General features: G+C 40.0%; 2 protein-coding genes across 11 annotated transcripts in view; one reads left to right on the forward strand and one right to left on the reverse strand.

Moving 5' to 3' along the window:
• Nucleotides 1–236: 236 nt before the first annotated feature.
• LOC107499322 (profilin-1-like) lies at nucleotides 237–701 on the reverse strand. Its single transcript, XM_016123392.2, has one exon. The coding sequence runs from the start codon at nucleotides 699–701 to the stop codon at nucleotides 237–239; it is 465 nt and encodes a 154-aa protein (XP_015978878.2).
• A 5505-nt stretch (nucleotides 702–6206) lies between these two features.
• The window catches only part of MTMR8 (myotubularin related protein 8), a 162683-nt gene continuing 153911 nt past the window's right edge, over nucleotides 6207–14978 (forward strand). For 7 of the 10 annotated variants that reach the window (XM_036226710.1, XM_036226712.1, XM_036226713.1 and 4 more), the window contains exon 1: nucleotides 6207–6320. In XM_036226710.1, the coding sequence (XP_036082603.1) occupies nucleotides 6297–6320 (24 nt within the window). In that variant the 5' untranslated portion in view covers nucleotides 6207–6296. The remainder of the gene's footprint in view (nucleotides 6321–14978) is intronic. The other 3 variants (XM_036226703.1, XM_036226705.1, XM_036226704.1) reach the window with 2 other exon arrangements.

The raw sequence follows: 14978 nt of genomic DNA on the forward strand, positions 1-14978 counted from the left end.
CTGAGAAGGGAGGGATGGTGTTCTAGGTATAAAAGAGACCCAGAAACCCAGATGCCTGATCCCTCAATACACAAACACATACACACACATAAATACATATACATACACGTACATATACACACACGCACATCCAAACCCCATCTGGGGTCTCCCTTTCCTTTTTCCTCAAGACCATGTTAATTCAGCAGGAGAAACAAATAACACTGAACTCACGTGAAACACCATTTCCTTTTTATTTAGTTAGAAATGGGCATGTGCTGATGAATGGTCTCTCTGATGTAACCTGCCATCTCAAAAGCCTTGAGATTGAGAGGCCCTCCTTCTGTTCCTTTTTGTCCCATCACCACAAGGTATACAGACTCAATCTGAACTACTGTCACTGCCTGGCTGCCCCGACTCTGGCCTTTGGTGCGGAGGTCCATGGTGTTATTACCTTCAGTGTATAGGTCGTCCCGGATCAACAAGCATTTAGTCCCTGCAAGGGTGACTCCCTGAAGAAAGAACTTTTCTCTCCCCTCTTTCGCCAGCAAGATCTGAATTTCTTCCTGGGTCAACTGGAAAAAGTTGCCTTCAGGATAAGAAGCTAACAACCAGGGTGGTGAGTTAGTGATAATTGCTGCATCACAGCACATCCCAGTCTGTAGGAAGAGGGTGATGCAGTCTTGCCAGACCTCTTCACTGATATCCCTTATACACTGCATGATTCAAGTAAGCTGTCTCTAAAAGATGAATGAAGTGCTTTCTAGCAAGTTTGTCTTCAGAAGAAATTTGTTGGAAGTTGGTTCAAGATGACTGATAAGCAGAGACTGAAATAAGCTTAAAATGCAGTCTGTTTCTGATGAGCTCTCCCCAGCAGCAAGGTGGAGGAGGTCTTGGTGACTTGGATGAAGTTAGGTCCCAGCTGCCCTCTGCTGTGATTTTTCAAGCTACCTCTAGAGCAGGAGTGATGTCACAAAGGCTCTATGACTTTTTAAATAGTCATCATCCATCACATCATGGCTGACCTTTGGCCATAGGTTTCTTGAGGCTATATCTCTAGCTAGTGAGATCTATATAGGCAAAGCACACCTATTTACTTCCCTAGGATACCATGGAAAAAACACTAACCCCCAACAGTGGAAAAGCCTTTGAAGTAGAACTCAATAAATGAGTTGGAGATTTGAATATAAAGCAGGACAGGTGAGATTTACTGCAGAAACTAGTATCTCAGATGTCAACTAATCTTGCTGAAACCTGAGCTCTAGGTATAAAGTCAAAAAGCTCACAGGCTCACCAATTCACTACTTCTTTTGGGACCACCAAAATAGCCTCAAAATTGCTATCTTGCCTCTGGGCTCTTTCCCTCTAGTTTCTCTTCTGCCCACACCGGTTATGAATCTAGGGTCATTCATCCTCCTCTAGTGACTCAGCATTCACTATATGCCAAATACTTTTCTAAGCACTGGGATAAAGTAAGGAAGATAAAAAGTACATATGGGGCTGACATCGTAATGGGAGGAGACAACCAAATGATAAATAGATCATAATAGTATCCCTTTCCCTAAAAATATTTTATGAGTCTAATATTTTCTTCTAGATTTTTCCATTTATTCCAAGGCTCTTTCAATTCCTTTGGGGTCCAATCTGACTTCTGACTCTTCTGCAGCCTTTCACAAAAATTTCCTGTGCCTTAATTTACTCTGAAATGACACCTACTTGCCTTAAGGAGGGAATGTTAGGAGTAAGGCTAAAGTTAATGGTGGAGGAAATCTGGGATAACTTTGACAATTTATTTATCTAACAAATATTTATTGAGTACTTACTGTGTGTCAGGTCTGTTGTAAACTTCTGAGATCTGGTAATAAACAAAAAGTCCCTGTCCTCATGAAGCTGGCATCCTAAAGGGGGAGACAAGTAGTAAATTACAAAGACATTTATAATATATCAAGTGGTGTTGATAACTTTGAAGAAAAAAGGTTAGGAGGGTAGAAAATGCTGGGGAAGAGTGGTGGTCGTTTTATATTATATAAAGTGCTCAAGTAAGGATTCTATATTATGGTGACATTTGATCAGAGACCTGACAGAAATGAGGGGGTAAACATGTGGATATCTGGGGAAAGGGCATTCTAGGCACAGGGAACAGCAAGTGTAAAGGCCCTGGGGCAGGAGCATGTCTGGAATATTTGAAAAACAGCAAGGAGAGCAATATGACTTGAATGGAGAATTAGGTGATAGAAGACATAGTTGAAGAGGTACTGGGATGTCGGGAGCTATTAAGAGATACTGAAGAAGTCCCGTAGCTGATAGCCATGAAGCAGCTGCTGAGACTGCTTAACAATGGTTCAAGGAAGCAAGATGTTAACTTAAACATTACTGACCCTAGTGGGGAGACTTGCATCATAAAGAAACCCTTTTAAGATAGTGGAATGTTTTACAGCCTAGAAAAGGATGTTTGTACCCTGAGGGAAGGATATAGAGGAACTTATGTAAATGTCAGCATTCCTATGGTAATGTACATTGTGCTTTGCCATTGTACTCTGTGCTTTGCTATCATACTCTGCTATTGTATCCAAAAACTTATCAAGACGGGGCTGCAGCAGTGACTGTATGCCCTCCCAAAGCGCTTTCCTATCTTCTTTTTTCTTCACCCCCCTCTTTTAGGTGCTGTTCGATCTCCGCCGGCGGGCTCCGGCACTGGGATATCACATGTAGGGTTTCATAGGCTACAATTAAGGGTTTGGATTTTACTCTGAGATGGGGAGCCACTGGACTGTTTTAAGCACAGTAGTGCCATGACTATAGATTTTAGAGTCTAGAAGATGCTATGTAGGGAGGATAGGTACAAAACATGGAGACCAGACTGCGACAATAATCCGGGCAAGGTAAGCAGAAGCTTGAGCCAGGATACAGGGGTGAGAAGTGGTTGGATTTGGAGAACATTTTGAAAGAAGAGCTGATAAGATTTGATAATGAGTTAGGCTTGAGACATAGAGAAAGTGAGTGCCTCCAAGGCTTCTGGCCTGAGCAACTGGAAAGATAGAGTTGTCATTTCCTGAGATAAGAAATGGTATAGGAAGAGTATATTTGAGGATGCAGGTAGAAATAAAAAGTTCAGTTTCGGATTTGGTAAGTTTGAGGTGCCTCTAAAACATCCCAATAGACATATATAGTAGGCTATTGGATATTATTTAAGTTTAAGAGTTCAGAGGACAAATCAGGACTAGAGATGAAAAAATCGAAAGTTGTCTGAAATAAACAGTATTTAAAGGCATGAGACTATATGACAGAACCCAGGGAATAAGAGTTAATAGAGAAGAGGCCTAAGGTTTTAGCCCTGGAAGCATTGCAACATGTAGAAACGGGTAAAATGAGGGAGTAACAGCAATGGAGATTGACAAAGAGAAGTCAGAGAAGTAGGAGAGTAGTGTCCCTGAAGTCAAATGCAAAAAACCAACCAACCAACAAACAAAAAAATCTGTATCAAGGGGAAGAGAGTGATCAAATACTTTTGAGAGGTGAAAAGTGACTAATAAATCTTGCAATATGAAAATTACTGTAATCTTGACAAGGGCAGTTTGGTGGAGTAGTGGGAGCAAAACTTGATATTAGTTGTTTGAAGAGAGAATGGAAGGAGAGGAAAAGAAGTGGGAGGAAAGAGTGAATTAAAAAATCTTTGGAGGAGTTTTCCTATAAGGTGCAACAGAGAAATTGGGAGATGGTAGTTAGGGGAGAGTAATGTGGACAAAGGAAAGGTTTTTTAAAATTGGAAATATTATAGTATGTTTTTGTGCTGGTGGAAATGATTTGGTAAAGTGGGAATGTTTCATGATAAAGGAAAGAAGGGGCAACTAAGTAGGTGAAGATAGGTGAAACTGAGTGGACAGATGGAGGGGTTGCTTTAGGAAGGCTCAGGAACAGCTGATTCATTGAAGGTAGATTACATAGGTCCACCGGCTGGGCAGCAATCAAATTTTGTTGTGAGAAGATGTGAAAGTTCCTTTCTAACAGCTTCAAGGTAATCATCTGCAAGACAGAATGACATGTTTGATAATTGAGTTGAGGAAAAGAAGGCAAACTTGTCATCTTATAGTATATGTTACCTGTTTCAATCCTCCCAAGCACCTTATCAGAATGGGTTTATAGATGAGAAAAGTTACACCCAGAGAGGTTGTGTAACTTGCCCAGGGTTATTCACCATTAACAAATAGCAGAACTGGAATTTGAACCTGGAGTCCATACCCCTTTTCACTACCACAAATATCATCAAAATGAGGTTTTAAGAAACTGAGTGTATGGTGGTGGCATTAATAGGGATACGAAAAACTTGAGAAAGAGCAGGTGACAGAGGAGGGAGAGTGCAGGGGTAAGGAGAAGGGTGTGAAAGATTGTTATGCCCCGACTCGTATCTCCATGAATCACTAAGAAGCCGACGCAGATGCAAGAGCAAGAGGGAGTTTATTTCAGACTCGAGTCTGGACTGCAGTCTGCACACTGATGCAGCAGTGAGTAGGAGGCGGTCCGAACATAGGGCTTCAGGAGTATTTGAAGGGAAAAATCATCGTAAGCATGGGGAGTGATGTCTTGGCGTTACAGGATTGGTACAACGAGCTTGTCGCTTAGCAGGATTGGCTGGGTGATGGCGCCAAGGAACAAGGCGGGGAATTTGGAGTTACTTTCCATAGCTGCTCTGGTTGGCTGAGTCTAGGGTGGGGTGATCGTCTCGCTATCTGCAGCTTTTCCAGGAACTGGCCTGTACTTAAGATGGAGTCTTATACCTAAGATGGAGTCACTTTGGTTGTTCAAGATGAATTTGTTTTTGGCCAAGATGTCTTTAATATGTTAGCAGAAACACTAAAGTCGAAGTCTCAGAAGACAGTGGTTGTTCCAAATTTGAACTCAGAAGAAAGGTCACAGGACTTGAGATATAAATTTCTGAGTCCCCTACCAGGGCATAAGAATTGAACCAGAGAAAGAGATCAAGATTACTAAAGAAAATAAAACAGAAGAGGAATGAGGACAAAAGCCAGGAAAATGGCTAAAGAAGGATCAAGAGGAGCTGGGATACAGTCTTCTTTATAACAAAGTCCAAGGAAAGAAAGAGTGTCAAAAAGAAATATGAATTGACAGTGTTAAATGCTGCAAAACAATTAGAGGGTGAACACTGAGTAGAGCTACTGGATACAGCAATTGGAGTCCAGGATGACTTAAAAGTGCCAATTGATGGGGGTGGCTAGGGAAGAGTGAGTGTTATGAAGAAGTGTAGGCAATGGTTAAGTGAAGACTATTCTTTTGAGAGCTTTGGCAGTAAAAGGACTGAAATTCATGGAATGACAATTCAAAGGGTAATTGGGCCATAGAATGAGGGAAGGGCTTTTAGGCTTGGGGAGAAGGCAGAATATGATGGATGAGTAGTTTAACTTGCAAGTGTTATGGACACTCAAGGAAGAGAGAAATCACTTTGTAGGGGAGGTGAGATTGCAAACCATAACAGCACAATAATAGAGCCAGAAATGACCAAAGCAATAGTGGCTAATACTCTATTGTAACATTTGTCAACTTAAGGCCCAGAGTGGTGACATGATTTGCCCAAGGTCACACAGCAAGTTAGTGGCAGTCCTGAGAGTAAAACTCAGGTTTTCCACCTCTAGACTGTTTCACAAGACTGATTCAGAGAACACCACTGAGTGACTACACCTATCTGAACTTCATCTGAGATGCGGCCCAGTGGGCCCTTGGTCCTTTTTCCACATTTGTAATGACAAAAGTTATGAGGCTACTGCCATTGTCCAGGCCTTAATTAGGTTTATAGCGGTAGACTTGTAAAGGAAGGTAGGGGAGAATGTTTATAAACCATTTCAAAAAATTCCACGGTGACTTTCCCAAGGTCTTACAGCTAGGAAGCTCTTCAGAAACCTAGTTGCCACTAAGGGAGAGTCTATCTCTGCTGGGTGCCATTACTGTTAACATTAAAAAGTAGTGGAATTATATTGGTGCTCAGAATCCTTACTGCATTAAGAAGTGTGAGAAGGGTGTTAGTACTTGAGTCTAGGACTTAACCTCTGGGCCAAACCTATTGCTTGAATCAGACCAGTTCCCCAGAGAAAAGGGCATCTGCCAGAAAGCAAGATGGCGGGAGCGGCCACAAGCATAGTGTCGCGATAGGAGCCTTAGTGAGGCCCAAGTAACGAGAGTTTGAGCCAAGACAGGGAGGCCGGGGGCTGGAGCTCTTACTGGACCAGGGGGCGTCGGCGGCGGGTGGCGGGCAGCTGCAGGCGCCGTGAAAGTACTAAGAGTTTCAGTTGGCGGGAACTGCAGTCATGGACCACATCACGGTGCCCAAGGTAAGGAGAAGAGTTAGGCGATGCAGGGAGCTGCGAACTCCCTATAGGTGCTCAGCTGGGAGTTTAGCTACACTCGTCAAGCTTTCTCAGGGTGCCCTTTGACGCCCCCTTCTTGCGCCAGGACCCACGTTATCTCCTTGTTTCACACTCCCTTTCAGCCAAACTGAACTCTACTCCTGAACGGCCTGTGGGCAGTGTTGGCAGCGTCGCGGAGGAAAGGTGGTCTGCGTCAACCATCCCCTCGTGCGACGCTGTCCCTGCACCCGGGGAGCGACTGCCGGATCCTTCCCTGCCCTATGATTTCTACTTCAGCTTCTCCCGGCACCACAGCCATTACTTCACACACCCCATTTTACACACACTTGCTGCACTTGTAGCCGCCTTTCTCGAATACTCCACATGGCATTGCCTCCCGGAGAGTTCCTTTTTTCAGCGTTTCCCTGCCTTCCTGTTGGCTCCCTCGGCCCCTAACCAGCAGACAGCTGCACAGATGGCTGCCCAGACCACCACCGCCTTCCACGCCCCAGCTCCCCGGCATGCGTGTGTGGGTTTTGGGGGGCAACAGCATCTCTCTAGCCCAATCTGGGCTGTGGAAAAAGGAGGAGGGGTAGCAGAATGGACCTGGCTTTACTCATCCAGGTGAAAAAAACCCGGAAGGTGTCATTGCCAGGCCAGTTGGCGCTTGTTTACAGCAGACTCCCAGTTAGATCCGCTTCTACTTTTCAGACCATACTTTTTCCCTCCTCAACGATAGTCCCTTCCCAAATCTACCTCCCTCCTCTCAGTTTTCTTTCTGCCATCCAAAGATCAAGAAGAGTTCACAACTAGTCTTTGCTTAATTTTTTTTCCCTGTCAGTCATAACAGACGTTACCTACGTTAACTGAAGTCTACATAAAAGCCCAGTATGTTGTAATCAAAAGAGCATCGATTTTGAAGCCAGAAACTTTAATTAGAATGCTGGTTCTCCCAACCACTAGCTGATGACTTTGGACAAATTTCTTAACCTCTGTAATTTTTCCCTTCTCTACCAAATAGGGATAATGAAATTTGCTTTGCTCATTTAGGATAGTTGTGAGGACTAAATCAAAGTTTGTGTAGGAAAGCTTCTTTTTAACTAGAAAAGTTTCCTGCCTAGTTGTTGACTTAAGATTTTGATGCTGCCTGATGGGCAAAGCAGGAAGTCCAACCTTCAAATCTCTTCTTTCCTGACTCCTTTTTCTTTAGGCCTCCTTCTCTGTTGAAGATAACCACATCCCTTGTAGCAACCAGCCTTACCTTTTTCTTGATCCTTTCCTTTACAGGTCATGTCATTAGCCAGTTTCCCTGGCATGGTATAGGAAGGTGGCATCATCAAAGGAATGGGGCTTCTGCTGTCTATCTTCCTCTTCTCCCCACCCATCTAACCCTGGATCATCCTACTTGCCCATTTCAAAATTAGCTCATCTGAATACTCCCTTTGTTTTTCTTTTGACCTGGGGAAGAGGAGGAGGCAAAACTGCCCTTGTGCTTCAATGTTATAATATTAAAACATTTAAAATATTAAAATCCTTCTGTTAGGGGATTAAAGCTATAAACTGGTCTAGCTGTATGGTAAGGAAGAAGATACCATTATCCTGCTATAGTTAAATACTCAATGAGTTACTATGGCAGGCACTGTGCTAATTACTTTACATGAAATAGATCTTAAATCCTTACATCTACCTATAAGGGAGGTACTTTTATTATTTCTGTGTTACAGATGAGGAAACAGACCCATAGAGGTGAAGTGACTTGCCTAATAAAGATAAGAGTGCTCAGTTTTAAACTGGTATGGGAATGAGGTTAGTGCTCAAAAAAATTTTAACTGGCATGGCTGGACTCCATTTGTACTGCATAGATAGTATTGTGAGTCTTGGAACACAAATTAAAACTCCAAATGAAGACTTAGTTCTTTAAATAAAATTGTTATTTCTTTTGGTGCCTGGCTGGGCTGTCACAGCTCACAGGTGGTATACTGCCACAAGTCCATTTATTTTATTTTATTATTATAAATTTCTGGAAAGGATTAGGGTTGCACTAAGGGCTAAGGATTAACATAGCCTCTCTCTTGTTAACTCACCATTTCCAAAAAAGGGAGAGATTTCTGTCTTGTCCATCTCAGGTTAAAAAGATAACCATGAGCTTCTTATTTATTCTGCATGTCAGGGGCAAAAGTGACTTTTATTTCTGGTTCTTGCTAGCATCTTTTTCTCAGGAAGAGTTTAAAAAAAACTGTATTGAAGTGTAACATACATTTGGAAAAGTTTATAGATAAGTTTATAATCCGTGAATATTCACAAACTTCACATACCCATGTAACCAGCACCCAGATCAAGAAACAGAACATGACCAGAGGTCATCTCATTCCTCTTCTAGTCAATACCCCTCTCAAGGGTAACCACTATCCTGACTTCTTAACAGAAGAGATTAGTTTGCCCTTTTTTTACTTAAAATAAATGGATTCATACATTATATACTTTCATGTCTGGCTTATTTTGACTAAAATTGTATTTGAAAGATTCATCCATATTATTCCTTATAGATAATAGTATTCCATTTTGTTAACATGCCACGTGTGATTTATCCAGTCTTCTGTTATTGGGGACTTTCAAGTTCTGGCTGTTAAAAATAGAACATTTGATGGATATACATACATTTGCATTTTTGTCGGGATGTACACAGGAGTGGAATTTCTCCATCATAGGACAGGCATACATTAAGCTAGAGTAGACACTACCAATTTTTCACTCTTACTACTTGTGTGTGAGAGACGAATTGTCTTTTTAAGTTATAACCTTAGGATTTAGCAGCGATTTTTGTACTCCCTCAGGCCTACCCATACATAAGTTTAGTGACTTTCCTAACTGAGTCAGAAATTTTTCTTTGTACTTTTCTCTATCTCCATCACTTCTGTGTCAATTGGCACCTAGAATTCTTAATTACTTTCCATTCGGGAATGGAACCTTATTTATTAGGAATTTTGTTATCATTAATTGAGTTTCAACTGCCTTGGAAATTTACTGTAGTGGTTTAGAGCAGCAGTTCCCAAACTTTTTGGCACAAGGGACCAGTGCTCCTATGAGAAGCCAATGCCTGATGATCTGAGGTGGAACTGAGATGGTGATGCTAGCACTGGGGAGTAGTTACAAATACAGATGAAGCTTTAGTTGCTTGCCCACTGCTCACCTCCTGCTGTGCAGCCCCGTACCTAACAGGTCACAGACCAGTACCGATCTGCGGCCCAGGGGTTGGGGACCCTTGGTTTAGAGTGTATGCACTGGAACCAGACTGTCTGAATTCAGATCTCAACTCTGCTACTTAACTTTGTGATCTTAACAAGTATGTAACTTCTCTATGCCTCAGTTTCTTTATCTGTAAAATAGTATTGATAATAATAGTATTTATCTCACAAGGTTGTTATAAGGATTAAACAAATATTTGTAAAAGTGCTTAGACCAGTGCTTGGTGCATCATAGATGCTTAATTTAGCTACCAATTATCAGTCATCATCATCCTCATCATTCTCATCATCATTATCATCACCATCATTATTAGTTATTCTTTACACTACCCCATGTTGGGAGTTATTAGGGATACATAGCTGTCTTAGATATAGCAACTACCTTCTAGGGTCTCTAATCAAGTAAAGTGATGATCCAAGAATGAAAGTGAGAACTTTCATAAGAGGGAGCAATGAAATGCTATTGGAGTTTAAAGGCAAATGAGGTCCAGTTGTAGATGAGTGAGGGGAGAATGAAATGAAGAAAGCTTATGGAAAGTGTGGCATTTAAACTGAGTCTGAATAATAGGATTTTACTTTGTAAAGACTGAGAAGGTGAGAGGGTGTCACTACCAAGGGAACTGTAAGAGTGGAAGCTCAGGGGAAGGTAACTCACTAGGGCAAGGCAGTGAGAGGAACTTTTCAAAGAATTAAGTTGGAGAGAGGTTTTGTAGATTGTAGAGGACCTTGAATGTTAAACTGAGGAATTTAAACTTGGTTCTATAAGTAACAAAGAGCTGCTAAAGCTTTGTTAAGTCTAGTAATGTAGAATATAAATGAAAGGACTTTTAAAAGTTAATGAGGAATGGGAATGTAGTTTCTTTTTGTCATGATAAAAATGCTCTAAAATTATATTCTGATGGTTGTACAACTTTGTAAAGTTACTAAAAAAATCAGTGAATTTTGCATTTAAAACAAGTGAATTTCATGGTATGTAAGTTCAACAATCCACCGGTGAATGAATGAATGAAAGAATGAATGAATAGATCATCTAGTGCTAGTTCAAGCCTCTCATTTCATAAATGTGAAAGCTAGGCCCAGATGACTAAATTTTCTTGTCCACGGTCAAACATCTACCAAGTGACAGAACCAGCATTGTCTTTTTGTTGGTTAGTATGCTCAGCTGGTTCAGACTATGATAAATTGTGTGGAATTATCACTGAAACTAGAGTCAAAATAATTGGAAATGCCAGGCGGGCATAGAATGCTATTCTGGATAATAATAAGTAATAACACTTTATAGTACTTTACTGTTTACAAAGTGCTTTTCAATCCACACTATCTGCTCTCAAGATTACTATTTAGGTTAAGCTTTCCTAAAAGATAATTTTTGGCTTGGCTTCCAGGAAACAAAGAAACAAATTTAATGTTCAGTCATATTAACTACATTAGCTCTTGTACTTAGCATAATTATTTCCTCTTCCTTTTCATGGCTTTGATTTCCTGTACTAATAACCTAATCGTAGATCTGTCTTTAATTATAAGCCACCTCAATCATTTAGGAAAGAGGCAAGATCAGAATAAATCATGATAAAACTGGGTAAAGTATTTTTTATTGTCAAGGAAATGTGATTTCTAGAGGTGGGGATTGTACTCCCCTTCTAGTTCTCAAAAGTCCAAATTCATTTGGCTTCGTTTTCATTCTTTTAGTCTAGGAAATAGTGTAATATAGTGGGAAAAAACAAACAAACATGGACAGAGCTGGGTTTGAATTCCAGATGTATTATTAGTGAGTTCTTGGTCAAATCACTCAAATTCTCTATCATTTTCCTCATTTCTAAAATGGGGATAATATTTACCTCTTGGGACTATGGTAAAGATTAAGATATAAGGTACTGATAAGGGCCTGGTACATGTTGAATGCTCCATAACTGTATTCCCTTTCTGTTTCAATCAGAGCTAAACAATAGTAGAGATTCTAGTATACACTAATTCTGGGATGTCTGAAGATCTGCCTGTCTCAAAGAGGGATATTTTCCTGAGTATCCAGGAAGACTCTTGGTACTACAGTGCAAAGAGAGAGGCTATCCATGAAGCCCTGGTGGCAGTGGTCTGGCATGTTGGCCACCATTTAGTAGGCTTTGGAATAATTTTCCTCACCACCAAAACCTCTTTCTTTGATTTCACTTTATACTTGGGAACCTCCTACTAAGCCGTATTCCTAGAAACCACTGGGATTTGTTTTAGGTTAGTGTGTTTTTAGATAGCATTTTGTGGTTTTGTGGTACCATGCTTAAAAGTTTTAGAAAGATTTTTTGATGAGCTCCAGAGACATTTTCATTATTTGTGAAACCCAGACTGGACAGAGAGTCAGGAGACCTGGGTTCTAGTCCCAGCCCTGTGACTGACATGCTGCGTGACCTTAAGTTTCATTTTCCTTGTGGGCAAAATAATAATATCTAACTTTTCTTGAACAATTACTATGTTCCAGGCACTATTCTAAGTGCTTATCAGGAATGTTTATATACTCATTTAACACTTACAACGCTATTATTGCCTTCATTTTAAAGATATAGAAATCAAGACCCAGAAAGCTTGAGCAACTTGCTGAAAACCAGAATGTGAAACAGACACTCTGAGACTCAAAAGCCTGTGCTCTTAACCCCTGCACTGTACTGCTTCAATAAAATGAGTAGTTTGTATTATAACAGCATTTCCTAAACCTTGTTCCTGAGGACTACTAGTCCCACAAGATAAACTATTTAAAGAAATAAAAAGGATTCTAAGGTGAAATATGTTGATACTATAAACTCTGTAGAGTTTCATAGTGAATTTTCACCTATAAAATCTCTGAGAAACCCTGCAATAAAGAAACCTGTTTATATTTGTTCAACCCAGTGTTTTCCTAACCTGACTGCAAAACTGTGTGTGTGTGTATGTGTGTGTGTGTACACTAATTAACATCCTGTGGAACCAGGGTTCTTAGAATATGCTTCGAGAAATGCTAGTGTCAGTCTGGAAATTTCATTGTTACTTAAGTGCTCTGAGTACATGATGATAGATGTGCGGACTGTGAAATGTAGCATTTTTTTCTGAGTCTCAAATTTTCTTTATTGGAGGAGTGCTGAAAAATAGAGTGTGAGGAGACATAATTCAAGGCTAAGTCTGGATTGTATTTTTAACACTTACTTCAAATGACCTGTACATCTTGACACAGAAGATTTCATTCGCACTCTACCTTTTCCTTTCCTCCCTCCTACCCTGTTGCATATTTTCTTAGTTACTACTTTAAAGAAGAGATCTAATCAGAGGTGCTTGTCTCGAAAGTAGGAGAAAGCCATTTTGATATGTTCAGGGTGCAGCAGTTGTTTTCATGATGAATGTTCTCTGTTGTCAGAGGTGATTCCACACGGAGCAGGGCTTATGTGGGACATGTGTATGGCTGATGGATATCATTACACTGTTGGTTCTCCTGGAGCCAGATGTCTCTTCTTTATTTATTTTTGCAGTGTAACCAAGTTATAACCGATAATTGTGGCAAATCAGGATAGTAAATGGATTCTGAGACCTCTGAGGTACACCTGATTTCCTCTCTCCCTTCCTCCCATCCCAGAATGGAAATGGAAATAAATAAACAAGCAACGCCACCCCCCCCCCACCACCAAACCTAACACCATGTCTGGTCTACAGCTCCCCAAGAGCAAAGATCTTTTAAATGTTAGGGCTCAGTCTACAGATCAGAAGTACAAAACAAAGCAATCGGGTGGCCTCCCTGGGAATTAGAATCTGTATAGTACTTTGTGGTAGTTAAACCTCTTTTCTTTCTTTTTTTCTTTCTTTCTTATTTTTTTTCTTTTCGTTTTTTTTTTCAATTGATTTTCTGTTTGGATGATCTGTCCATATCCAATATTGGGGTGTTAGGTCTCGTGCAATAATCGTGTTTTGGTCTGTTTCTCCCTTTAGTTCTGTTAGTAATTGCTTTATATATTTCTGGGCTCCCCTATTGGGAGTATAGGTATTAATAAGTGTTATGTCTTCTTGGTTTATGATTTCTTTTATCATTATCAAGTGTCTCAGTATCTTTCTTTACCTTTTTTATTTTGAAGTCTATGTCATCTGATATTAATATCTCTGCTCCTGCTTTTCTCTGAATGCCATATAATTTTGGCATTCAGAAATATCATTTTCTACTGAAATATCATTTTCTACTCTTTAACTTTGAGTCTATATTTGTCTTTAGAACTGAGATGTGTCTCCTGGAGGCAGTATATGACTTGGTGGTTTTGTTTGTTTGTTCGTTTGTTTTTATCCAATCTGCAATTCTGTGCCTTTTTTGGTGAGTTTAGGATGATTATTGAAATATGAAGTTTTCCTATAACTATTTTATCTTTTGCTGTGTGGTAGCTTGGTGTTTCCATTGTTTCTTTGTCCTCGTGTGTCTGTTTTTTGTTTTTGTTTTTGTTTTTTTTAATTTTGTTTGGGTTTTGTGGATTTTCCCCTCTGGTCCTTCTGTTTATGTTATATAATTCAGATCTGAATCTTTGGTGTGTGGTTACCATTATGAATATGTAGACAATAGTTTATCTGTGTATATATATACACACACATGCACACAAACACACACATATGTATGTGTAGTAAGCCATTTTCTGCGTGTGCCTTATGTCCATCTCCTTTTGCAAATTTGAATCCTCCCCTTTTTGTTATTATTCTCTCTATTATTTGTCTCTATCCAACCCCCCTCCCATCTGGTAGCCCTCAAAATATTCTCTATATTTAATCTATTATTACTTTTGATCTTGTTGTTTATTCTTTAGATTCTACATGTACATGAAATCATGTGATATTTGTCTTTCTCTATCCTTCCCTTTTCATTCAGCTCAGTACTATTTATACTACTATTTAGGTCCATCAAGGCAGTATCTTTCTCTATCTCCGTGCTTTTAGTCTGTATGTGACTTTTAATCTGAATTGAGCCTCTTGTAGGCAGCATATGTAGGGGGTCTTGTTTTTTTATCCATTCAGTCACTCTCTCTTGGTTGGAGCACTTAATTCTTTTCCATTTGAGAAACTCATTGATAGAAATGTTGTTATTACCCTTTTTTATTTCTGTTTTTGATCCATGGTTTTTCTTCTTAAAGAAGTCCCTTTAACTCCCGTAATACTAGCTTGGTGATAATAAATCGTTTAATTATTTTTTTCTGGGAACCTCTTTATCTGTCCTTTCACTCTAAATGATAGCTTTGCTGGATAAAATATTCTTGGTTTTAGACGCTGGGTTTTCATCACTTTGAATATTTTGTGCCAAGCCCCTCTGTCCTGCACAATTTCTTTTGAGAAATCAGCTGCCAGCCTTATGGGTGCTGCCATGTAGGTAACTAACTGTTTTTTCTTACTCCTCTTAAGATTCTCTCTTTGT

This window comes from Rousettus aegyptiacus, unplaced genomic scaffold (genome assembly GCF_014176215.1).
Source record: "Rousettus aegyptiacus isolate mRouAeg1 unplaced genomic scaffold, mRouAeg1.p scaffold_m13_p_9, whole genome shotgun sequence".
In the NCBI taxonomy this organism is placed as follows: domain Eukaryota; kingdom Metazoa; phylum Chordata; class Mammalia; order Chiroptera; family Pteropodidae; genus Rousettus; species Rousettus aegyptiacus.

Bases quoted from the DNA above. Each gene is read 5' to 3' on its own strand.
- LOC107499322 (XM_016123392.2), bottom strand. From the start codon at position 701: ATGCAGTGTATAAGGGATATCAGTGAAGAGGTCTGGCAAGACTGCATC.